The sequence below is a fragment of the Heterocephalus glaber genome, unplaced genomic scaffold, assembly GCF_053883595.1.
Source record: "Heterocephalus glaber isolate CG9 unplaced genomic scaffold, H.glaber_assembly_v1.0 deba00001472, whole genome shotgun sequence".
Lineage (NCBI taxonomy): Eukaryota > Metazoa > Chordata > Mammalia > Rodentia > Bathyergidae > Heterocephalus > Heterocephalus glaber.
Window position 1 is genome coordinate 34,588,772 of NW_028258315.1, and position 26,306 is coordinate 34,615,077.

A 26,306-nucleotide genomic window follows, 5' to 3' on the forward strand; every position below is an offset into this window, starting at 1 on the left:
CCTCACTGTTCGCTAACACTCAGGGCTAAGCTTTAAAATACAGGAGATTCCAAATAGTGGTGTACATGTTCATCCATTCTTACTGCACCTTACATTTCACTTAGCTGGGGAAAGGTAGCATTTTAATCTGTTCCAAGTGGCATGCAAAGTAACTCAAGCCTGCAGATCAGAGAGGCTCACAAGAACACTGCTGTGATTGGACAAGGTTTAGTGTCTCCCCTGAGGTTTCAGGTTTAAAATTAATCCTCATTGAAAGGATTAAGAGGGTAGAAAGTTAATCCAACTATGGTACTTAAAAGGTGGCACCTTTGGGAAGTGATTAAATTCTGGTGGCTTCATAACAGTGAGAAAAGCAAGAGAGACACATCTACATACATGCTTGTCATATGATGCCATGTGGACTGGGCTGGGAAGGAGGCTGCAGCATAAAGTGTCAACTTGACTGGCTTTGAGATCTGCCCAGAGGATTGGTGGAGCACTCTTCTGGGTGGGTCTGGGTGGGTCATGCAGGAGTGGCTTTGAGGGTTTATGTCTGATCCCTGCTTCTTCTCTTTGGCAATGTTCCCCTGCTGTGCTTTCCAGATGCCACAAACTAAGTATCTTTGCTTTGTCATGGCCTGCCCCTATGATGTTGCTGCCTTAAAGCCTACTGACCATGGAGTGAATTCCCTGAAAATGTGAGCCGAATTAAACCTCTCCTCTTTTTAAAACTGCAGGTATTGGGAGGTGGGGGGATATGGGGGCAGTGTCACAATGCTGGGAAAGCTGATTAATACAGAGGCCATCAACAAATATGGCTTTGTGTTAGACCTCCAGAACTATGAGCCAAAATAAGCTACCTTTCCTTACAACTCATCTACTCGGTAGGGTTGTGTTATCAGCAACAGAAAGCAAATAAAAATTGATATGAGCAATGCTGGAACAAAAGCCGCAGAAGCAAATCAACAAGAAAAGTAGGTTTAATTCTTTAAGTTCCTAACAGATGCTTGAATAATTTCACTTTGTCTTTCATTGTAGTTTTGAAGACCATGACATATAATTTATAATTATTTGTGCACAGTGAAATAGAGAGCTTTGTAGCTATATGGAATTCAAAATGAAATAAAAGCGATACTATGTAACTGCTATAGTTCCAGTTTGTCCCCCAAAGGTTCATTTGTTGGAAGATTGGTCCTCAGTAGTATCAGAAGGTGGCAGAACTTTTAAGAAACAGGGCCCAGGGCAAGGTAATTGGGGCATGTCCTATGAAGGAAAGAATTAGATGAGTTCTCATGGGACCTGACAAATAGTTCTTGTGCCCAAATCATTACAAAAAAGAAAACTGAGCCCTAAACTCCTCTACTTTCCCCCAAATCCTTCTCATGTGCGCTCTCTCTCTCCCTGTTGCACTCATACCAACCATGATGCAATCTGCTCTTCTGTGAAATAGCCCGAAGGCCCTCACCAGAGCCCTCCAGAGGCAGGCACCACGAACCATGCTCTTTAACCTCTAGAACTATGAGCTAAATAAATTTCTGTTCTTCATACAGTACCCAGCATCTGGTATTTTGTTAAAGCAACAAAAACATAAATGGGCTATTACCTCCAACCATTTAGATCAAGAGTTGTCAACCTGTGGGCCAACTCAGGCCTACCACCTGTTTTTGTAAATACAGTTTCTGGGACACAACCACATCCACTAGCTGACATATCATCTACAACTACTTTCTAGCTGCAATGGCAGAGTCAAGTAGTTGTGAAAGAGACTTTCTGGCCTGCAGAGTAAAATCATGACTGCTACTTTAAAGGTGAAATTTGATGACCCTGATTCAAGTAACTGCCTATATTGTCCATTCAATATAACACCACAATGTATTCATATTATACAGACAATATATACATATATTGAAATATATGTATGTAACAGTCTAAGCAGAAAAGTCCAACTTCATTTAGAACTGTAGGGGTACAAACTCTTCTATATAGAGAAATAACACTTTATAAGACTTTAAAAAGAACACATATATGAGAGTCGTGATGAAAAGTCTAAAGTAAATATTTACATACATAGTAATGTTAATTTTCCTTCCCAGTTTAATTTAACTGGGAATTTCTGTTCACAAAAACATGACTTATACCACCATTGTGAAAGCTAAAAAGAGGATGGCTGCCAAGCAAGCAGTGAATTCTAAAACATGTGTATCATGTTTAAGAAGCAGAAACAGCAAGCACACTGCTTACCGGGAGGTGTATAGGCATCCATCGAAGTCTGCACAACCAGGGATCTGCGTTTGGAAGGCATGGGCACCGCCATCTTTCTTTCTTTGTGTTTAGCAAGAGCTGCTTGAACAGCCTCTGTATGAACATCTAGAAACCAAGAGAAAGCCCGGTTATTGCAGTATTCAGTCAAGATCCTGGACTTTGATCTCTGGCTATTTCTGCAGCTCACATGTTGAAGCCTTACAATTCATTCTAATGTTCTGTGGAAGGAAGGATGTGCACCATACAACTTGTTAGCAATGGACTAAGCTTACACTTACTGAGTGCTCAGTTACAGGCCAGGTACTGTGTCAGACATCTTAGAGACATTAACCCATTACGTCAATTCCACACCTATGTACCGAATGTCTGCTTTGCAAGGTAATATGTATGGCCTGAGGATCCAGTGTAAGTAAGAGACAGACACTGTGCCTCATGCTCTGTATTTTCTAACAGGTCAGAGACAGCAATCCAACACCAGAGAGAACTGAAGCAGGATGTGACAGAGATGCACTGAGTGGCTAGTCTGAATCCTTAAGTCAGAAAAGAGCTCTCAGTGAAATCTGAGTACAAATGAATGGCCACACATGATCCAATTTTCATTTCAGTAGGGTCTTTCTGAAAGCTGTAAAGAAGACTGCAGGAGATGCTGGGAACCAGTTAGAAGTTACAGTCCAGGCAAGACATCTGTCATGATATTCTCCACAATTCTTAGGAGGGGATACTTTGGTTAGTTTCATTTCCTGAAAAAGCAGTCAGAGGTTATAAAACCTTCCAGAGTTATCAAATAGGTCAGCCATGCGGCTAGGGATGACTAACTCTAAGGCCTTCACCTCCATCACACTCTAACCCTACTGCCTTTATGAACTGCAAACATGTGGATCCTTCATGAAATCTTCCCCAAACTCCATCCCAGTCAATCTAGTTCTTTGCCAGCTGGTACCAGAAAACCCACTTTACATTTTAGAGCAGGGCCCAGTCAACTGCAGCCTGTGGGCCAAAATCGGCCTCCAACTCTTTGCGTAAATAATGTTTTACTGAGACACAGCCACACCACTGATGTACGTGTAGCCTGTGGCTCCTTTCCCACCATAAAAACAGAGCTGAGTATATATGACACAGCCCACAATAACTCAGAAATAAAAAAATATTTGTCATCTGATCCTTCACAGAAAACATTTGCCAGTCTTTGTTTTAAAGTATATTATATACCACATACAATTAACTTATTATATTGTTTCATCTTGTTTAGCTCTGGGTTGCATTACTGCTTTTCTCAACTACACTCAGTATTTTAAGATAAAAACCTAGTTTTCTGGTCACATGTTTTTCTTAACTTCCCAGATCAAAAAGTGAAAACTTACTGACATGGACTCATGGCCTCAAACTGAAGGCTTACCAAATGTGGTGACAAAGAATATTAACTTTCCACAAAGAAAGCACTTGCAGTTTTGAATGTTCTTTTTAAAACTTTTTAGATATAATCTCAAATTTACAGAAAGTCTGCAATAGCACAGATGCTTCCCATTTAACTTTCACTCAGATTCCTCAACTGTTTATATTTCACCCCACTGTTTTCTCTCGACTCCCCCCTCCCTCTCCAAGTAGTGCTTTCTAAATCATATGAAAAGAAGTCGCAAATACCTTGTTCTTATGTATCTAAATGTTTCAATGTACTAAGCAAGGATATTCTCTTACATAACAAAAGCTTTCCTCAACATACAGAAATTTAACAATGATCTAATCCTATTATTTAATCCAAAATTCATATTCAATTAATATAATTGCCCTAACAATTTCTTTTATAATTATTTTGCCTTCGAATCTGTGATCCATTCCAAGATAACTGATTGCTTTTATTTGTCACATGTTCTTTAACCTCCATGAATCTATAAGTAATTCAAATTTTCTAGAAATTGGAAATTTTACAGAATTCAGTCTAGTTACTTTGCAGCCTGTCCTTCAATTTGGGGTATTTTATGTTTCCTTGTAATTAGATTCAGATCAGGCATTGCAGCAGATATAGCAGACATTCATCCACTACAAATGATATTAACTCTGACCACTCAGTTGAAGTGGTGTTCTTTAGGGTTGTCCAGGGTAAAGACTGAGAAGTCATCTGGGAGAAGATACTTTGACACTATAAATATTTTGTTTTTCAGTAATTGTTCAAATTCTTCTCTACATCCTCAGACAAAAAGATATCATTTGAAGACAAAATTAACCACAATTTTTAAAAATGCTTACATTTTTCTCTGCTGAAAAAAATTTGTTATTGCCCATGCCTACTGTCGAGGTTCTTTTGAAAAGCTTGCTGTACAGTTGTATCTTGTATATAATATTATTTATTACCAAATCACTGCTTTGTTTTTGTTTTTTTGGTACCGGGGATCAAACTCGGGTCTTTGTGCTTGGGAGGCAGGCAGCAGAATGACTGAACTAAATCCCCGGCCCCCAAATCACTGTTGTTTTTATTCTTGAGTAATTTTTCAAGATTTCTGAGGCGCGACTATTTTTAAGAGAAAAGTGGGGGCTGCAGATGTAGCTCAGTGGTACTGCACCTGCCTAGCAAGTGCAAGGTCCTGAGTTCAATCCCCAGTACCGGGGGTGAAAAAAAGAGAGAAAAGTGGTTATACAGCTTACCTCAGGCTGAGGAATAAGAAAGCCAAACTATTCTTGTGAACTATGTGGTTTTTGTAAATGGAAAATTTGAGAATACTACATCATTGTAAGATTCTATTATCTCAAAAGAGAAATGAAATGGGTACTGGGGAAATCAAGATGGGTTTGGATGGGAACCCCATAATCTTAACTGAAGTCTGCCAAACTGAAACTGAGGAGTTCTCTAACTTGTACACGTTTTGAGAGCTTCAAGTCCACTCCACGTTACATTTAAACTTCTCAAGTTAAATTGTCTTTCCAATCAGATAAAAATTGTACTTTTAATATAAATCAATCACTTTAGAAAGGATGAATACAGACAAGTACATTTTAAACCACTGTGAAGTTTTTTCATGAAGGTAAAAAGATTTTAAAATTGTCAGCACCATACACGAGTCTATTCAAATTTTTTTCCATGAAAACAGTAAAAGAAGAATATTTTAAATCACAAAGAGACCAGCATGCCTTTGCCCGGAGCTGCTCCTTTGGATTGAAGTAAAAAATGTGGAGGAGTTCACCTACAGCTAACCTGCAGGAACCAGTTAACATGAGCAAGAAATAAACATTGCTATAGCCATGACAATGTCAGATTGCACATCAAAACTGAACAACAAATAAACTAATGAAGTAACTAAGCATAAGGCTATTTTCAAAAAAGGCAACTCTGTGTTCTATTTTAACCACAAACAATAGCACAGTAAATGTTTAAAAACATACATAACAGCCTGAACATTCTACCAGGCTATTGAAGATATTGAACAATGTTATTGAAAATGACATCATCACACCACCCTCCCCAATTGTACCCCAGGGTCTGATGCCTGCAGGCCCTTAGCATGTTAGCCCAACCAAAATAATACAAAGATGTAGGAAAAGATAACTTCCTATTGCTGAAGACTAGCTTCTCAAGCATGCAGTATAATTATGGTTTAAACCTTCCTAGCAAAGCTGAGTAAGAATGCCAAGTCAGATTTACTGATGAAGTCTACCTTCTGCAGGCACCAACGCCAAAGGGTCATAGGGAGGGTCATGGTGAAGTCCACTAGGTCAGTCTGAGTACTCTGGATGTAGGGAAGGGACAGTATGGGAAGGACACATATGCATAGACAAGAGTATTACTGAGAACAGAGGAAAAATGACAGTTCTTAGCACAAAATAATAACAAAAACAAACAACAAAAAAAACCAGATCAATCCTAAAAGAGTCATAACACTAAGAATTTTCCAGGAAATATGGTAACACGGGTAAGTAGGTTGCTACAAAACAAATCTTCCTTTTACTTTCATAAAATGAGCCTATGAATGAAATTTAGCAGCTGTGATGCATCAAAAATCCATTAAAGCACTTGATTAAATGCCCCACAAAATCTTAATTATAAATGTTCTGGATACAGTTTTTACCCAGGCACATCAATTAGAAAGTAGATGAGAGGCTGTGAAAGGGAAATAATGAGAAATGGAAATCTCCCACTTGTGCAGAGGTGGTGGGCAGGATGACGGCACTGACATACATCTGAATGTCACAATCTCTTTTTAAACAGAATCCACAAGCGTCCACAAAATATTCACAAGATTTACTGATTGCAGTGTTAAGAACACCAGTGACTGTGTGAAATACTACAAATAACTGAAAAGATAAAAGTCATATTAGGAGACAACTGGACTCTATGAACATTTTGTTTTGTAAGATGAAGACTTGTCATTTCCTAGTATCTCTAGGTGTTGATAAAGATAAATACCAAAAAATGGCCAAAGACATTTTAGCCTATGGAGAGGCTAGTAAGTGGCAGTTTATACTTTCCTGTAAATGGTAAATCATTTTAGTTTGGAATCCCAAAGTGACAGTATATATTACCAAAGCAAAGGGAAAAGAAAGATACATATAACCAAGAAAGACATGAATTAGAAAAGGATACAGGAATTAAGTAGATGTGGCTGGACTACAGCAAGGGTGTGATTTAATGGGCACAACTTGGAAGCTTTTAGTAGCACTGACTGTACTATGGAGCCTCAAGGAGAATGTGCGGCTTTCCAAGGGAAGGGAGGTGCTCTGGCAAAGCTGAGGAGGGAGGCATGTAGGGCAGCTGGCTACCCAAGGAAGCAGGAGGTAGAAAAGTTGGATGTCCTGCAGAAAATACCAGAACCAAGTTGTGAAATCCTTGCTCACGAAGCATCTCCTATAACCTCCAATGACAGCTTAACAAAATAGTTATGTCAAGGGCTCAGAGAAGGTAACAAAGGATGAATTTGGAACTGAGCAGCAATAATTCAGTAGTAGTCCATTTGGTGATATAAAGCAAATCTTTCTTGTCTGTCTCCTCTGCTATAATGGTCGATGGGTTATTTACTTTAGGCCTTTCATTCTAATAATCCAAAAATATTCAGCTAGAAAGAGAAAGGATTTAAGATCAGCTTCATACAGCATTGAATAAACAGATCACTACTGTCAGTAAATAATCTTTTCTGAACTTCTTATATTTATAGTGTTGGACAAATTATGTTAAGAGACAATTCTCCAGCAGAATTTCAGAGAGCGCTAAAAATGACAATAAACCACTTAGCATGTCATACAGCGCTGGAGAAAATGAAACTATATCTCTTTTTGCAAGAGATTATTAAAAGCTTAATACCACAGAGCAAGCATTATGTACCCATTCCTAACATGTCTCAATTTTCTGAAAACCCTTCTTCCTAAAACAATCAGTGTGCATGACTGGTTTGTGAATCTACTTAGTCTTCTTTCCTCTTACTGGATGGAAAGATGGACCTTCCCCTAATCTTTGATTTGCGACAATTTACCTACCTATGGCTCCCTCAGACATACATCCTAAACTTTCCTTTCTATTTAATTACATGAACTAAGATTCTGTATTACTGATAGAAAGCTACACGGGATTTAGCAACAAAAAATGTATTTTTCTAGGGAACAAACGGATACTGGATTAAGAGTTACTGGACAGACAAATTGTTAAAGTACTGGATAGATAATCTCACTTTCCTTTTTGCTTTTAAAATAGATTACAATTTGCTTCACTCTGGAAGAAATTAGTATTCTAAAAAAGACAAACAATGAGATGTTTGAGGAATTAAAATAAAATAAATTGGAACACTTCCAGGCTCTGAGTGAAAGCTAAAGCTTTCCCACCTCTTATTTTGGATGTCATCAATCCTATTAAGTGTTCTAGAATGCTACATGTATCTATGGATTTAAATATTAAGTTGATACTTCTTCCTTCCTCTTCTCTCACCTACAATCCATTTCCTACAGTTCCTGTTATTCTCAGAGTTCCTAACATTATACAGACAGTAAGAGGTCTAGTGTCCCCAACATCAAAGACAACAGTGAATCAACAGAAGAGACTGTTTCTCCAAAGAAGCGTGGTTTCCTAATAGAGCAGTTAAAACCACAAGTCCAACAGCCAGGCTGCATGGGTTCAAATCCCAGTTCCCCTATGTGGCCTTGGGCAAGTTACTTAGCCTATCTGTGCCTCAGTTTCCTTAGGTGCAATTTAGGAATAATAAGAGCACTTGCTCTAAAGGTAGCTTTGAGGATTAAATGAATTAGTACATTAAAGGATTTAGGGCAGGCTCTGGCAAGTGGTAAACACTCTGGACTTCTTAGATCTTAATCTGACACTAAGTATCATTCACATAACCTAAGCCCGAGAAAGGCTATGTATATCCCTTTACATACACAAAGTTTTCCCTATTATTAACATCTTGCATTAGTTTGATGTATTAACAAGACAGTAGTGATACATTGTTATTAAATAATAACCATAGTATGTATTAGGGTTCACTTTTGGTATTTTGCTTTCAGTACGTTTCAACAAATGTATAGTGACCTGTACCCAGCATTGTACCATCATACATAATAGTTTTGCTGGCCTAAAAATCATCTGTGCTCTGCCCATTCATCCCCTTTCCTTCTTCCTAACCTGTTAGCCACTGATCTTTTTTACTGCTTTCAGTTTTGTCTTTCCAGAAACTCATATAACTGCAATCATCTAGTATGTACACCTTTCAGACTGACTTCTTTCACTAAGTAATTAATAGAAATTTACATTTCTTCTACGTTTTTTTCCTGGCTCATTTCTTAGCATTATTATTCCATGGTTTGGATATACCACAGTTTATCCTTTCCCCTTTGTCTCACTTTTCTTTGTTGCTGGGACAAAATACTGACACCCACAACTTCTAGGAGGAGAGGTTTATTTTTTTAGTCCATAGCTAGCAGGCTTTGAGTCAGGGTGGTATGGCAGAGGGACACAGCAGAGGAGAGCTGCTCACAGCACAGCAGATAGGAAGCCAACCACTGAGCCATAACCTTCCCAATCATGTCCACAGTGATCCACCTCTTCCAACAAGGCCCTACGTCCTAACAGCAAGTCAGCTATGATGCCCCCATAATCCAATCACCTTCCAAAGGTCCTGCCTATAATCAATAGAGCAACATCTAGATAGAACCTGTAATACCTGCCAAAGAACAAGCTTAGTTTCTTCTAATTTTAGCAATTAGTGTGACCATGTTTACAATTCCTTTAGATAAGGTACCAAGGAGCACAGTACCTTTAGGTAAGGTACTGGATCACTCAAGAGTACATTTAATTTTGTAACAAACTGCGGACCTATTTTTCTAAGTGTTTATACCACTCTGCCCTACTGCCTATAATAACTAGAGTCCCTGTGGCTCCATATCCTTACCAACATTTTATGTTTTCACTGTTTTTAAATTTTTTGTAGTTCTACCAGTACTTTGACATAGTGATTGGCATTTCCTTGATAACATGTGGAGCATCTTTTCCTTTGCTTATTTGCACCTATACATCTCCATAGAAATGTCTACTGAGATCTTTTTAATGTGGTTGCTTTCTTACCCCAAAGTTTTTAAGAGTTCTCTTTATACTTTGGATATCAGTAATTTGACAGACGTGCTTTGCAAAGGCTTCCAATTCCCATCTGGGTTAATGAGATGTGACTGAAAAATATGGTGCATATTTAAACTTTTAAAAATTTATTATAGTAGGGCTGGGGATTTAGCTCAGTGGCACCACGCCTGCCTTGAAAGCACAAGGTCCTGAGTTCGATCCCTGGTACAGAAAAAAAAAAAAATTATGGTAGAGGACCCACTGCCATTAATCCCCCTCAAAATAATTCCCTTCCTTTACCTCAAACAGACTTACACTATCCTTCTTCCCACTTTCTCAGTTCTGGAAATCCTCTTTAATGAGTGTCTTTAGTTGCACTGTCATGGCTGCTTTGATGTCTCAAATTGATTCAAATGTTTATGTTTTGTGATCATTTTGACTCTGGAGAACAGCCTGAAGTCATGTGGTGCCAGATCTGATAAATAAGGTAAATGAGGACACACCACAATGTTTTCATAAGCCTGCTTTTCCATTTCTATGGCACTCAGCAGCATTCACTGTATTTTTTATTATACCTTGTAAAGATACAAAAGGGGCTTCCAGAACTGCTTGAAAAAATATCAAGCACAATGGGAGAAGTGTTGTGCCTTGTGTCTAGATGTCCCCCAAAGCCTCATGCAGTCTTTTTTCAAGGTAGCTAAATCTGGAATGGGTGATGCTAGGATTAAGGATGTGTGATTACTAAACCCCTACATGTGAGTGATTGGTTTCCCACCGCCCTATTCCCCCTTAGTCTAAATAAGATAAAAGGAGCAAAAAGACATTGTTAAGGTCCCTTTGTTGCCCTTGCAACCTTGTGCGCACCATTTTGTTTCTCCTCTGCGATGTCTGTTTGCCATCCTTGTCTTGGAGCCAACTATGGACTGAATCCTCTGAAAACTGTGAGCTAAATAAATCCTTTCCCCTTTAACTTTGGATGTTGAGTATTTTGTCTCAGCAAGAAGAGAAAAGTAACTAACACAAGTGTGTATGAAGCAAGAGGGAATATTTTGAGGGGAATTAATAGCAATGTGTCTTTTACTAAAATAATATCTTTAAGCTAAAAATTCACTGTATATTTTGATTACCTGTTGTACCTTTTCATTTTCTTAACTAAGTCTATCAGAACATGTTTCTAATTCTAATGAAGTCCAGTTGACCAATTTCTTTCTTCATAGACTGTGCTTTCGGTGTTACATCTCCAAGTCGTCCCTAAACTGAGGTTCAATTTGCTATTCCTTTACGCTAGCTTTGGGAATCTTTTAATTTTGTATTTTACTTTCGGGTCTATGACCTGTTTTCAGTTCTTTTCTCTACTGTAGCATCTTTGCATCTTTGCTTCTTTGTTAAAAATTGGTTCACTTTATTTTTGTGAAGATACTTCTGTGTTGGGTATTCTGCTCCGTTGGTCTATATGAATGTTATTTTGCCAACACCACATTGTTCTGACTAATTTTTTTACAGTGAGCCTTGAAGTCAAACAATGCCAGCACACTCTGACTTTGTTCTTCTCGTTCGATACTTTGCTAACTATTCGGGGTCTCTGCCTTCCTAAATAAATTTCATCATCAGTTTATTTTTCATTTTTTTGTCCCCTTCAGTTCTGGGGATTGAACCCAGGGCCTTCACACTGAGGATACAGCCTCAGACTTACTTTTTGTCTGTCTTTATTTATCTATAGATCAAGTTGAAAATAACTGACATCTTAACTCTGTCTTCCTATACAAGGACATGGATTTATTTAGATTTTACATATTTTTTCATTAGTTTTATACTTTTCTTCACATATATATGTATTTTCATATAGCTATACCTAAGTATTTCATTTTTATGCCACCATAAGTGGTACTGTGTTGCAACCTTCAAATTCCAGTAGTTAGTTGCTAACACATAAGAAAGCAATTTGCTTTTACATATTAACCTTGCATAACAGTTCATGGAGAGTTTTTCTTTCTTTGTGACTTTCTACATAGACAACCCTGTCATGTGTGAACAAAGAAAGCTTCATCTCTTCCTTCCCAATCTCTACACTTTTTGTTTCCTCTTCTTGTCTTACTGTGTTAATAAGAACTTTCAATATGTTGAACAGAGGTTATCAGAGGAACACCACTGCCTTGTTCTGGATCTTGGGAGGAAGCCATTTAGTTTCTTGGTGTTAAATATGATTGATGTTAGCTGTAGAATTTATTGTAGCTGTTCATCCAACTGAAGAAGTTCAGCTCTATTCTTAAATTGCTAAGTTTTTTTTTTATCATCAATGAGTCTTAGATTTTTGTCAAGTCCTTTTTCTGCATCTAGGATGTGATTTTTCTTCTTTAAATGGTTGATGTAATGAATTACACTGATTAATTTACAAAATTAATCCAGTCTTGCATTTAGAAAATAAACCCTACTTGGTCAGTGTGTACTCTTTTTTATACATTGTTACGTTCAATTTGCTAGTACTGTATTTTAGGGTTTCTGTACCTAGCTCATGAGAGATACTAATCTATACAGTATACTTCATTGTCTACAGTCTGTCTGAGTGTGATATCAGGGCAATACTAGAATGAATTAGAAGGTCCTCTTCTATCTTCTGAAAGGGATCATAGAGAGTGAATGTATTTTTCTTAGATTTTTGGTGGAATCCAACAGGGAACCCATCTGTGCTTGGTGCCTTCAGCTTTGGAAGGCTATTATTCAATTTCTTTTACAAAGCCCATTCAAGTAGTCTATTTCACTTTGTGTTGAGTTTCAGCAAATTGTGTCTTTCAAGGAACTGGTCCATTTTACCTCAGTTATTACATTTGTGGGACAGAGCTGTTCATGTTATTCTTTTATTACTCTGTACTTTAAGAGTATATGTCCCATATTCATTTCTAGAATTAGTAATTTGTGTCTTCTCATTCTTTTCTCAGTTAACTAAGGCCTTACCAGTTTCATTAATCTTTCAAAATAACCAATTTTTGGTTTCTTTGCTTTTTTTCTACTTGTTTCTTCTGATTTCATTAACTTTCGTTTAATTCTTTATTATGTCTTTATTTCTGCTTACATTAGATTTAATTTGATCTTCCTAGTTTCCCATGGATAAACTTTAGATTACTGATTTTGAATCTTCTTTGCTAATAAACACATTGAAAGCTATTAATACACTCCTCTCTAAGCCCTGTTTTTGCTCCAGGCCAAAGTCTGACCATGTGTATTTTCACTTTCTTTCTTCCTTTCTTTTTTTTGATACCAGGGATCGAACTCGGGACCTTGCACTTGTGAGGCAGGTGGCAGAACCACTGAGCTAAATCCCCATCCCAATTTTCACTTTCTTTTACTTTAAAATATTTTTCAATTTCTTCTGAGAATTCTTCTTTGATTCATATATTAAACACATAATGTTGAACCCCCATATATTTTCGAGTTTTTCCACCTATGTTTCTGTTATTTTTCATGTAAGTCCTTTGTGGTCTTCATTTCCTACTGTTTAAATTGTGACATGTTTTATGACCCAAAATGTTGTCTATCTTAGTGAATATTCTGTGTGAGCTCAAGAACAGGTATTCTGCTATTGATGAACTGCTCTATATACGCCAAATTAAACCTAGTTGATTGATGGTCCTGTTCAGTTCATCTATGTCCATACTCATTCCCTGCTGTTGAATCTGTCAACTATAGAAACAGGGATGCTGAAGCTTCTCACTGTCACAGACCTATTTCTTGATGATGTTTTATACATACTTGTCTCATAGTCTGATGTTCTGTTGGGTGCATATATCTTTAAGGATTCTTCTTAGAAAAGCAAAGCAATGCATTTAACATTATGTTTTGCCTCTCTTCATCCCTGATAACTATCCTCATTCTCAAGTCTGGTAGACACTTTGATTATTGTTACAATGGTAATTTTTTTTTCTGTTCTTTTCTTTTCCTTTTTTTGAGACCAAGTCTCACTATGTATTCCAGGCTGGCCTTAAACTCACAGTGATCCTCCTTCCTCAGCCTCCCAAGTACTGAGACTACGGCTATTCTTTTATTTCCATCTACATATGATTGTATATTGAAAGTAGATTTCTGATAAACATATAGTTAAGTCTTGCTTTTTAACCACTCTGAAAATCTATTTGTTGTATTTAGATCACTGAAGCTTAAAATGATTGATACTTGGATTAATATCTACCTATTTATTGTTATTTGTTACCAGTTTTGTCTTCCACTCTTTGCCTTTTTAAGTTTTAGTTGAGCATTTTATATGATCTCATTTTTTTCTCCTCTCTTGCTGTATCAATTATACTTCAGTTTTGTACAATTGTTTTACTGGTTTCCCTTGAGTTGACAACATATGTTTGTAATAAATCCAAGAGCACTTTCAAATCACATTACACTAACTCATGGATGGTGTTAAGTACTTTATAACACATTTTGTTGTTGTTTCAAGACAGGGTCTTGCTGTGTAGTTTAGGCTAGTCTTGAACACACTATAAAGCCCATACTGTCCACAAACTTGTGGTGATCCTCCTGCCTCAGCCTTCCAAGTGCTGAGATTACAGGCATAGATCATCACTCCTGGTCTAATACAGTATTCCATGATTCTTTCTCCTGTTCCTTATAACACTGCTGTCATTCATTTCACTGATCCACATGCTATAATCACCCAATATGCTGTTTTATTGTTATTTTGAACAAAACTTTATCTGTTAGGACAAGAATAAGAAAAGATTCTGTTTTTATTCCCACTTATTCCTTTGTTCCCACTTCTTCCTTTTCCTTACACAGATCTTGATTTCTGACCTACTCATGCCTAGTCTACAGATGATCAAAAGTATACTTTCCACCGTCTTCCTTGCAAGCACAAGGTCCTGAGTTTGATTCTCGGTATCCAAAAAAAAAAAAAAAAATCCTTTGTTTCTGCAGTTTTTAGTTTCTAGCATTGCCTGCTGACTCTCAGCATTTACATCTCTCTGCTGACATCCATCTCCAACTCTTTAATGACAACTCGTCCTATGACCTCAATTCTTTGATGGGTTTTAAAAGAGTTAATTTTCAGTTTGTTTAATTTTTTCCTTTGTGAGCATGATCATGATGACTTTGCAGTTCTTTACATGCTATACTGGAAATCAAAAATCTATGTATTCTTGATTTCATGTTATCCTTTTAATATTTTCTTATTCCTTTTAATTATATTCTCCTTCCCCTGGTCTTTTTTCCTCAGCGGTAGGGACTAAACAAAGGCCCTTTGCACTGAGCTACATCCTAGCCCTTCTTTTTATTTTGAGACAGGGTCTCAATAAATTGCCCAAGCTGGGCTCAGATTTGTGGTCCTCCTGCCTCAGCATCCAAGAGTGCTGAGATTATAGGTGTACATCGCTACATGTGGCTTTTTCTAACATCTTAAATTAAATGCCTATTCTTTTACTTTTCAAGACCTCTACTTAATATAAATATTTTAGACTCAATTTCTTTTGTTTTTTTGTTTGTTTGGTACTGGGGATCGAACTCTGGTCCTTGCGCTTGCACGCCAAGCAGCGGAACCACTGAGCTAAATCCCCAGCCCTAGACTCAATTTCTTTCAAGTACCGTTTTCATTGCACCCTACAAATTTTGGTTCACCATTTTTTTTACACATGTAATGATACAAATGCCTTTTAACCTCTTCCTGCTTTCAGTTAGGAATCCTATTCAATTCAAAGAATCTGTTTCTGCCACATTTTCATTTCTAGCATTTCCTCCATTAAATGGGTAGGCACAGACTTGAAAGTTAACTTCACTTGCTTCAATGTTGGGAAAACAGACATGTGTGCTCTTTCAACTTTATCTTTTGCCTTTTCTCCCCCAGGTATAGCCTCAGCCCGAGAGCTGCTCTTCTGCAGCAGAACTGTCTGCTGAATGGCAATATCCATACCTGAACTGTTCACTGTGCTCACTTGCCCTGAAAGGCGACTAGTGAGCCAGAAGAACAGAATTTTAATTTCATCTTCACTGATTTAATAGGTGCCAAGCAAGTGGGTACTGGCTACCACACTGGAGCATGCAACTCTCCCCAGATGGAGCCTGTTGCCTTCACTGGGGATACTGAGCTAACTCTGTAGTTTAATTTCACTCCACCATGTGCATTCTCCTCACCTAACCTGCCCATCATATTCTACTGTCAAAAAGAAAATAACCCTGTATCAGTTACAATCAATAATGAAGAAATTGAGTTCAGAGAATAGAGGTCACAGGGTAGGAATCTCATTAAAGTCGGTAAATCCGGGTTGACTCAAGAAAGATAAATCTTTCCAAGCTATGAAATTAAACATAACTATATCTCTGAATTTGTCTCACTTACAGTGCATAGCAGAAAGTTCAGTATGCAAAACTATTTGTACATTTGTTGAATGAATCAGTACTAGGATACAAGCCTGTTCCCAAAAGCTGAACACTGCCAGATTCACATTTTAAGACTCTATTGTCAAAATAAAAATAACTTAAGGATGGGTCCAGATACCAGGTGTCTAGTTCATATCTCTCAACTTTAAAAAAAAAGACACTTAAAATCTCATGGCAATGATCCTCAAATTCTTGGTGAAAAAATACTCTAAACTCCTAAACATTGCAGAAAACCTTAAACTTTTGCTAATAGGGTTATCAGCATTTTTATGTTTATCGTATTAGGAAGCAAATTGAAAAACTTTTTAAAACACAAGACTTCACAACCACAGTATCTACTGGCTGTCGGAGCAATGCCAACATCACCTGTCATAAAACCTGTCAACATCACCTGTCAGAAAACCCCACTGGACACTCAAACAGGATGAAAAGAAGGCCAAAAGCACGATAGGGTTATTGGGAAAACGTTTGCAGTCATAAACATCCTGAAAGGGTCTCATGCTCCTCCAGGGGCCTATGGACTCTGAGGTTTCCCATCCTCAAGGAACAGGAAGGGCCACTGCAGTCTATGGCAAAGGACAGCAGCGTTTAGACAGAAGAGCCCGGTCATTAAAGCAGCAGCAACTGTTGTCCATGCACACACAATGCATGAGACATCAATTTAAACTTCATCTCAACTCATCTTGGAGAAAAACAATTTTAACCATATTAGGAAACAGTATGCTACACCTGAGTTTTAATATTCTTATTTGTCATAGTTGGTCTCAGCTGCAAGAGACACAAAACATATCTCAAGATTTTCTAAGGTTGGGGAGCTGTTAAACATAGCAATCAAGTGCTAATTTAGACTTTATAAAGTAAAAGTAATAAAGTACCTAATATAGTTTGATATTTTATAGGCACCCAATATATGTCTATTCATCTATTTCTTTATTAACTTTCCAAATCAAATTTAAGTCCCTCCTCCAAAAAAATTACTTAAAAAGAAGAGATGGTCTATTATAAAGAACTCTAGTAAGAGTTCATTACAATGTAAGGTCATGAGTTTAGAAATGTAATGGAAATACTCAGCCAGGAGAGATTAAATTTGAGACTATGTGCCTGACTGGACTGATTGTTAATTAGGTCAATTATCTAACAGATAATAGAATTGATCCTTGGCTAACATAATTTGGTCACTGGAGCAACCAAAGTAGCTGTACTGTAAGATAAATAGTCAAGGAGTTTCAGAAGCCAAATCTCCTGATGAGCCACGAATCTTTGACTTATGAATGACTTAAAACTTCCAGACTGGCTCAAGAGAAAATAAGTCAGGAAATTCTTGAATGTGTACACTAGTAACATCCTATCATATATCTCACTTTTAAATCAAGGCATAAGCACATACTCTATGGAAAGTAAATTATAGTATGACATTAAAATATGTAAGTTAAGAAAATTCACAACTAGACACTTGTGACAATAGGAGATATCCCAGAATACAATGCTAAGACTGTCAAAGGAGCCCCAAAAATGATCAGCCCCCTCTTTTGCTTTGCTTTATGATAGCTGCCATGACTCTTGGGGATGGTCATAGAAAATGAGAACCCCAACAGATTTCAGAAGCATATGGAAGGGTTACATGGTTATGGGCCTTCTATATGCAAATCAAAGAGATTATTTTTAAATGAAGAGTGGAAAGAAATTGCAAACAAATAGTATACATCGAATAACTGCATCTTCCATTATATCTTTCATGACACTTTAAGAAATGTCTACATAATATTTCATAGAATCCTCTACACAGTATATTAATAACTGAGGCAAATTCCACCTTTAACAGGAACCTTAATTCTATAAAGACACAGAAGCTGGTATAGAAACAGAGACCATCATCTGTGAAGGTATGTAACTTAAGTATCCAGGAGTTGCCCTTGATGCCCTTTCTCACACATTGGTGTGTTAACTCAGCATTCAGGTGTGACTGCTATTACAGGTTGAATATCCCTTTACAATATGCTTGAGACCAGAAGTATTTCTGATTTTCAGGGTTTTTTTCAGGCTTGGGAATATTTGTATACACATAATGAAATATCTTGAGAACAGAACCCAAGTCTAAACAAGAAATTCATTTGTGTTTTATTTATACTTTATACCCATATTCAGAAATTAATTATTTACAGCATTTTTAGTGTATTGGTGTTTGACTGCAACCCATCACAGCAAGTCAGGTGTGCAATTTTCTACTTGTGGCATAATGTAGGTGCTCAAGAAGTTTCAGATTTTGGAGCATTTCAGACTAGGGATGCTCAACATGTATCTTCTAAACATTTCAAATCTTGATGGTACTGATTCACAGTTCCTAAACATGTATCACTCTCAAGCATTCAGGGTCTTTCAGATTCCTCCACTGCTAATCCAGGCTCCACAATGCTACTGAAGTCATCTTCAAATTAAAAACTGGTTCCCACAGTGCTTTTACCTAAAATCTTCCAGTGGTACCCTATTCCTTTATGATGAAGTCCAGATTCCAAAGCATATTCCAATACACAAGATACTTTACAATCTGCCCCCGTCCCAGTCTAATCACTTGCCTATCCCCAAATGTATTATACTTCCTCATCTTTCTTCCTTCAAAACATAGAAGCCAGGCAGTATTTTAGGCATATATTAAAGAAAAAAATAAAGACCCTTTCCTCTGCAGACCTTACATTCTAATGGGAGAAGAGAGCAGGTAGGTGACTAGATAGACAGATGCAGAGAGTTGATAGTCAGATAGACAGAGGGTGATTGACAGGTAGATGACAGATTGACAGATGGATACATATATAGAAAATCAGGTGGTGAAAACTACAAGATAATGAATCAGGACAGGGAAGGGTAGGGACTGAGTAACATTGATATTTCTCAATTTTAACTGCATGGTCAAAGAAAGCCTTACTGATAACAGTAACACTTGGGCAAAGAACTGGTGAAAGTAAGGACACAGTCATGTGACTTATGAGGGAAGAATATGACAGGACAGGCATGAGCAGTGAAAAGCGCCCTCTGTGCATGAGGAACAACCAGGAAGCCAGTGCAGCTACAGAGGCTATAGGGGGAGATGAGGTTGTGAAGATGAAGTGATCTGATTCCTACTCTGAGTGGAATGGGAGCTGCTAGATCACATGAACAGAGTGGGGGAGTGATCTAACACTGTTTTAATACACCAAACTACTGAAGTATTTATTGAAAAGAGCCAATCCAGAGTCCAAAGTGGGAAAGCCTCATCTCACTCCCCACACACCAGGGGACAATGCTTGTTCTGCAGTACATATTTTAAGTCACTGTGCTTTTCTCATGTACTGCGAACTTCAAAAGGTGACTGGCTCTTAATTTTCTCTATACCTTTCTGTCACCTAGCATGATCCCAATACAGAGCAGATGCCTATCCCAAGAATATTTGACTCAACCCTCCTTGAGACAACCAGGGTCCCTGGATGGTGGGTGAAGACAGGTCCAACCATGGGGGTCTAAGCTCATCTGTGAGCTTAGGTCTGGATCCAATGGAGGGTAAAAGATAGCATCCAAAGGAGAGGCTGAGCAAAAGGCCAACCACTCAGCCCACTGTGACGGATGATCCCAGTGAGTAAGCAGACAGAGCCACCAGGAAAGAGGAAACAAAAGGAACAGAAGTGGTGGGGCAGAGATAAGAACAGTGTGTTAGATGGTACAAGAAGTGAGGCCCAGCCCACTAGCAGTATAGCCCCAAAAAGGGGAAGGATCCCTGATGCATTTGTTTAAAGCTGTTTCCCCTTCATAACAATGCTAATGAAAAATTAACAGTGATACTGGAGGGCCTGAAGGGGCTAGAACCAGATGGGAGGCTTTCTTTCCAGACGCTGAACCTTCAGAACTTCTGTGAGCTGGTGAAAAGTCAGTCTCCTCAAGCTGCCTCTGCTTTCCTCCTCAGCCATCACCCTTCACTGCATGCGTCTCTTCCCACATCTTCCAGCCCTCACGGGGGAAGACAATGCGCACAGGTGAACAGAAAATGCACCCCAGGGCAACTGGCCAACATTTCCCACTACATTAACCTCTCTCAGAGTTTAAAAAGAAAAATGTGAAGCAATCACAACTTGTCATAGGAGATGCTCCTGGAATTACTAGAAGGATTTCAGAGACAAAAAACACCAAAGGCCCATATAAACATAAGGGTTTATCAACCCTCCTCCACTTCAGGAAAGATCCATAATGTAGGCAGTAGACTGCTATGACTAAATCTCCATCTAAATTTTCTTTTTAAATATTTAATATAGAAAGTTAAGTCAGAAACTGAAACAAAGTATCATTTTCTAGGGTATAAGAAGTCAGGCTACAGGGCCAGAGAAAACTGGATTTGCATCCTATTTTGATGAGCTACTCACAATATCACTATCAGCAATCATATAACCTCCCTAAACCTCAATTTTCTCATCCATTAAATAACACAAGAACACTTACCCAGTTTCTAGACATGTGCCCACATGCACAGCAGTGTTTGTGTGTGTGCATGTGTGTGTGTGATCAATTACTAACACAGCAGTATAAAGACATGGTAGTTAAGGAAAACATCTCACAAGAAGGACATCCAGGCATACCTCTATCCTCCTAGGTATTTGAATGGGGCCTCTGACATCTCAACGAATATGATGGGTTCTTAATATATATTGGGTGTCTCTGAAACAACAGGTTGGATTTGGGAATAAAATCCTCCCTGCTTCCTTCATTCCATCCCCACTCATTTTCCTAGACATCAACAGCCTCATGAGAATGCCTATCAGAAGTCAGGAAGAACTCTGGTGAGTAGAGATCAATTTCTCTGTAAGGTTATGAAATGCATTCTTCTTGTTCATACAAATGGTGTCTCCTGATGCCATAAAATCTGCTTCGCCCTTCTTTCCTTCTAGGATGGGGATCAGAGCCAGAAAGTTAGGGAGAGAACTACTGAAGATGTGGCAAGTGATTTATCATAGAATGACATGGATTGGGTGAGTCACTTAATCTTTCTCAGCCACATGAAATAATGATACCACATGCTTATTACAAAACCCAAACAAAGTAACATACAAATTAATCCAGGTCAGTTCCAACAGTGATCTTCAGGTCCCCTGAACTTGCGTTGCAGTAACAACAATAGAACTTACAGGTAATCTCTGTGTAAAAATTTTAGTTATGGAAACAGGAAAGGGCAATTTAAATTTACATGTTAGAAAAAAATACTTCGCACGTAATTAATACATTAATCATAGCATAAGTTTTCTGTTGCTAAACTAATAAAAAAAATTTAATTCGGCCAAGCCCAGTTTATGATTGCAATAAAACTGAATTTCCAAGACAGCATTCTTGTGGATGGTGTCATAAAACACAAAAGAAACAGTAAACATGAGACATACGAAATTTTAGGATTCTGCTAAAAACAGTAATTAAAACAGAAATGACTGAGGTTAAAAAAATTATACTAGCAACAAAAACTGTAAAAAATACTAATTATACAATAGTGACACCTAAAAAAGCAAAATTTGACTCGAAATTTTTTTTTTAATTATCATGACATTCTAAATAATGGACAACACTGTCATTCAAAACAAGAAAAGAGCTGCTACTTACTTTAAGTTATAATCTATCGTAGAGAGGAGAGGATACAGTGCACGAGGTAGGACATAACCAACCTGCAGAAACTCCAGATTGCCTGTATTTCTGCCTCATAGCTGCTGAGAACATGGACCACTCAGCCAGTGGCAGACCTAAGTCTCACAGCCCCAACCTGGTGCCTTACCTGACCGGTAGCGCTCATCTCGTGACCCTGAGGACCTTCGGCGGTGGTATCGAGAAGCAGAGGAAGGAGTGACAGGAGCCCGGCGCTCTTGAGGCAAAGCTTGGTCCACCCCTGAATTTAAGGAAAAGAGAAAAATGAAGGTGAGGCTGGATCACTGCTTGGCATTAGTGGATTCTGTGGAGCAAATCATCTGGTGGAATAAACCCTGACTCATGCCATTCCCACAGCAAACCTGAAGCCATCTGTGGGATGAGGTGGGCGTCCTCACAGAGGACAAGCAGAAGGTGAGCAGCATCTTAGTCTGGGGCCAAGGAATTCTCCCCATGTGGGAAGGCCACTCCTTCCTGGCCACCGAAGCCTTTAGAAATACCAGCATACGCTTTCATGTCACAAGCATCCACTACAATCATGGGAAGAACAGTGAAGCCTGAGACACAGAATCAATGTCTGATCCTTCTGTATAGTAAATACACAGGCTATGAAGTCATCAGAAATTTTAAAACTATGCTTATCAGAAAAGTTAACTTTAAAATTAATCTTAGGGTATTATAGCAATATAATTCAGATAACTAGGAAACAACTTGTACGCAACAAATTTAAGCTTTGCTCATTCAAAATCACTATCTCGCTAGAAATTTACATGATGCTATGCATTTTAAGAATGTGTATTTGAATACAGTTTTGAAGACTTGCCAAACATCATCGTATCTTAGATGGGCAAAATGATTCATAGGATAATGGAAAGAAAGGTGACCCAAATCTGCCAATCACAATACCTACTATGCTGAGACAACAAAGTAGAAAGGGATACAATCTAGATAAACCTAAGTACCATGGGAAAGATTTTATTATAGCTCAGAAATAAATTGTTTCCATCAAGCATTATTTATTAGTTACTTCTTCAGAAAAGGACCAGTAACACTTGAAAAAAAAAATCAGACATAAAAACCTTAAATTAACAAAAAAGTTTAGTCCTTAGTTTTCCATGATAGGCTTCTGTGAGAATTAATTGTGTGTTCTGTGGGTTTCCTATTCCCCTTATTTTTGTAGTTTCTGCATGATTATTGGTAGCATGTGGATGAATCTCTCATTAGGTTAAGCAGCTTAGAACTGTGAAGACAACAGATCCTACCCTGAAGCTGCTTTGTTAGGATCCATAAATAGGTTATTCATTTAACAAACATACTAAAATGCTCTACTCTGCAGTGACTAGAACTCTTCTAATTACTCTCTACAAAGGGTCTTTTCAAAATGATCTTTTAAAAAATTACCTTTTGTTTTTACCCAAAACATGCAGACTTTATGAAGTTTAAGAGTTCTATATAAAACATTGTAGGCCTGGTATTTATGTTCACATTCATGAACATGGGCTTATAACCCTCGCCTCTTGCACAGTACATTTTAGATAACACATGGATTTCTTTACACCACCTATATTTACCACTACTGCTGTTATGCTGCCCAGGCTGAAAATCAGAGTCAGCAGCAAGCTTAACACCTTCACATCTTATGTTTTTTGATGATTCTGCAGTTCATATTTACATCTTTTTGTTTATTTGTTTTGGCATTCAACATACCGGTTTCTGGTCCTTTCAAAACACTCCAAAAGGAAAAAAAAAAATCCCTTTCTCTCTCCTATCTCTTTCCCATGTCAAAAACTGACAATTTGGTGATAACAATTTTTGTTCTATTTTTGTTTTGATTAAATTTCTCTTGGAGTCCCCTTGTACCCTATCTTGGTCCCTAAACCTGCTGTCTCACTATCATGCAGGAGTCCCCTCATCCTGGATTTGGTTTTGCTCTTTATTGTGGGGAACTCTTTGTTCCTCTTTTTTCTTATTCAGAAAGGATAAAAAAAAAATGTGGAGTATTTGCATTTGCTTAAAAATAGAATTCTAGGTGGAGATTACTTTTATTTATTGTCTTGCATTTCCATTTTCCTTGAAAAATTAAATGTTGCTTTGAGGGCATAATCTTTATGTAAAGTCTCATTCTTTTTCTCCTGTGTCAACTTTTACTATCCTTTAATTCACATTGAAGGAGCTGCAAGCCATTGTTTTCTTTTTACAGTGAAGCACCATCACATCTCCTTCCAGTGGGTCTTTTATCTGGGCTGTTTTGTTTGCCCAAAGAAGAGACCTCTAAGCTTCCTGGCTTGTGACCAAACATAGGCAAGTGCTTTACTCAGGGGTGGCAGCTGTTTTAGCTCACCAGTGTGTGTGTGCTCTGATTGATGGCCTGGTAACCCCAAACCCAGAGCCTTGCTGGTTTCAATTCCCTTGAAAATAAACTTGTCCAGGAAGGGTGGGCAGAGGGAACCACTGCTTCTACTTTTGGCTCCATGCTGGGTAGTACCCAGGGCTGTCCTCAAGAGCTAATTTTGTATACAAACATTATGAATGTTTCCCCTCATAGGATGAAATGCATAGTTCACAAAACAGTTTTAAAAAGGGAAATGAGTAAAACTAGACAAAAGAATAGCTTCAGTAGGGTGCAAACAATAACATATTAAAAGAAATTACAAACTAGGATGTACACACTTCATTAATTTTACCTGACATTATTCCAACTGAGATTTGAAGTGGTTTAAGGTATGTTCAGGCAAGAAAAGACCACTGGGTGAATACCCAGCTCTCTATTTGAATTCTGCTTGTCACCATAAGAAGACCTGGGGTCATTGCAAGGTTGTTCTCCTGATCCTTCACAAGGGGAATTCTACATCAAATGCTGCTGCTGCATACATACCTTCTCAGCAACTATGAACAATTAGTAAAACACATTTGTGGAGGGCTCACATTCAAAGTCAGGTTTAGTTTGGGGATTGGGATTGAAAACCTGTTTTCAGGAGAGCCAGGGAACAACCATAAGCCTCACAACAGAAAATGTGCTCAAGGTTAAGAGAGGTCAAAGTGATCATGGGGCACACAGGTGTCCTGAGGGAGATAAGTGACTGCTCCCAACATGTGATGGTCAGGAGGACAAAATAGTTACTTCGGCTCAGGCAAAAACAAGGCAAGGGTCTAGGCTGAATACCTTTTCCCACAAATACTAGGCATTTACATGCTAGCTACATGCTACACACCAAAACAATTCTGAATCCTATAACAAGAAGTCACTGGGAATGGTGGCACACGCCTACAATCCCAGCATTTTAGGAGGCTGAGGCAGGAAGATCACAAGTAGAAGCAGAATAACACCATAGAGAGACTGTGTGCCAGTCAGAGTTCCTGGGACTTTGGCTCCAGTCACTGTGAACTTGGGCTAGTACATTCACCTTTCCAAGGCTCAGATCCATTTACAGACAGAAATAGTAATAGGTAACACGGGGTAGCACTGGTTTGAGCACTTTGTAAATATTCATTCATTTACTTTTCTCTCCCCAAACAGAATGAAAGCTCTAGGATGGTCCTTGCAAGGCATTGTTCTCTTGGTGCCTACTGCAGTGCCCAGCATGGATGTGAATCATAGTTATATGCTATATGAACAAATCTACCCCATGCCTTGAAGTCATGTGAGGTAGTTTTGTGATTCCGGTTATAAAAGTTTGCATTGACTCAACTGTATTCTTGTAAAACAATATACAAACTGCTACAATTTCACGTTGGTGCACAGGAATGGAACAACTCAAAGCCGATGGGGTCATCTGACACAAATACTGGCTCAATCAGCTCCTTACTAGAGACCCAGGGACGTTAAGAGTCAAAAATCAGAGGTGACTGTCTTGTTCCCTGGATCCAGCACAGCGCTCTGGCCCACTTCTGGGTTCACCAAATGCTTCTGAACCAATGAGTGATTTTCAAAGTCTCTTAGGAGTTGAATTAGCTCAATTTAAACACCAAAAACTTTAGTGACATTTATATTTTCCCTGTACAATTACAATGGGACTGTATATCCAACTCCAAACCAGACACAGGAGACCAAGGTGTGCCACAGGAAAAGAACAAAGAATGTCAGCACAGAAGAGATGAAATTCCCAGCACTAAGTCCTTCCTTCTGCTTCCAAACTTCCAAACTTCTGCACATGGTCTTGATATGCTCCATGTCCTGAAATGTCCCAATAATCTGTCACTCAACTCTTCCCCTACCCTACAACCCACCTTGAGGTTTAATACATGATGGTGACCTCAGTTGTGGCCTGCAGGTCATGATCCTGTGCTATGAGCAGCTGAGATGCTGTGGCTTCTACCACCACCTCTTTGTACCTAGGGTTGACCTCTCCACTTCAGCCTAAGGAAGGCTTTGTCCACTTCATTTCTCTGCACCCTGGTAACCACAAAAGAAGGCTCCAAACTCCTCCAGCTAAACATAAATCATTTCCAAACTTAGCTCACCTTCCTGTCTGGTTCTGTCTTCCAAGTAAAAGGGAAACTTGTCACTGTCCTCAAGTTTTTG

At 38.3% G+C, this 26,306-nt stretch overlaps 1 protein-coding gene across 6 annotated transcripts in view; it reads right to left on the reverse strand.

Moving 5' to 3' along the window:
* Nucleotides 1-26,306, reverse strand: part of Dip2c (DIP2 acetate--CoA ligase C (putative)) — a 436,072-nt gene that overhangs the window by 155,825 nt on the left and 253,941 nt on the right. For all 6 annotated transcript variants that reach the window (XM_013075790.3, XM_004854585.3, XM_004854586.3 and 3 more), the window contains 2 exons: nucleotides 21,915-22,025; nucleotides 2,221-2,346 (listed from right to left, as the gene is read on the reverse strand). In XM_013075790.3, the coding sequence (XP_012931244.1) occupies nucleotides 2,221-2,346; nucleotides 21,915-22,025 (237 nt within the window). The remainder of the gene's footprint in view (nucleotides 1-2,220; nucleotides 2,347-21,914; nucleotides 22,026-26,306) is intronic.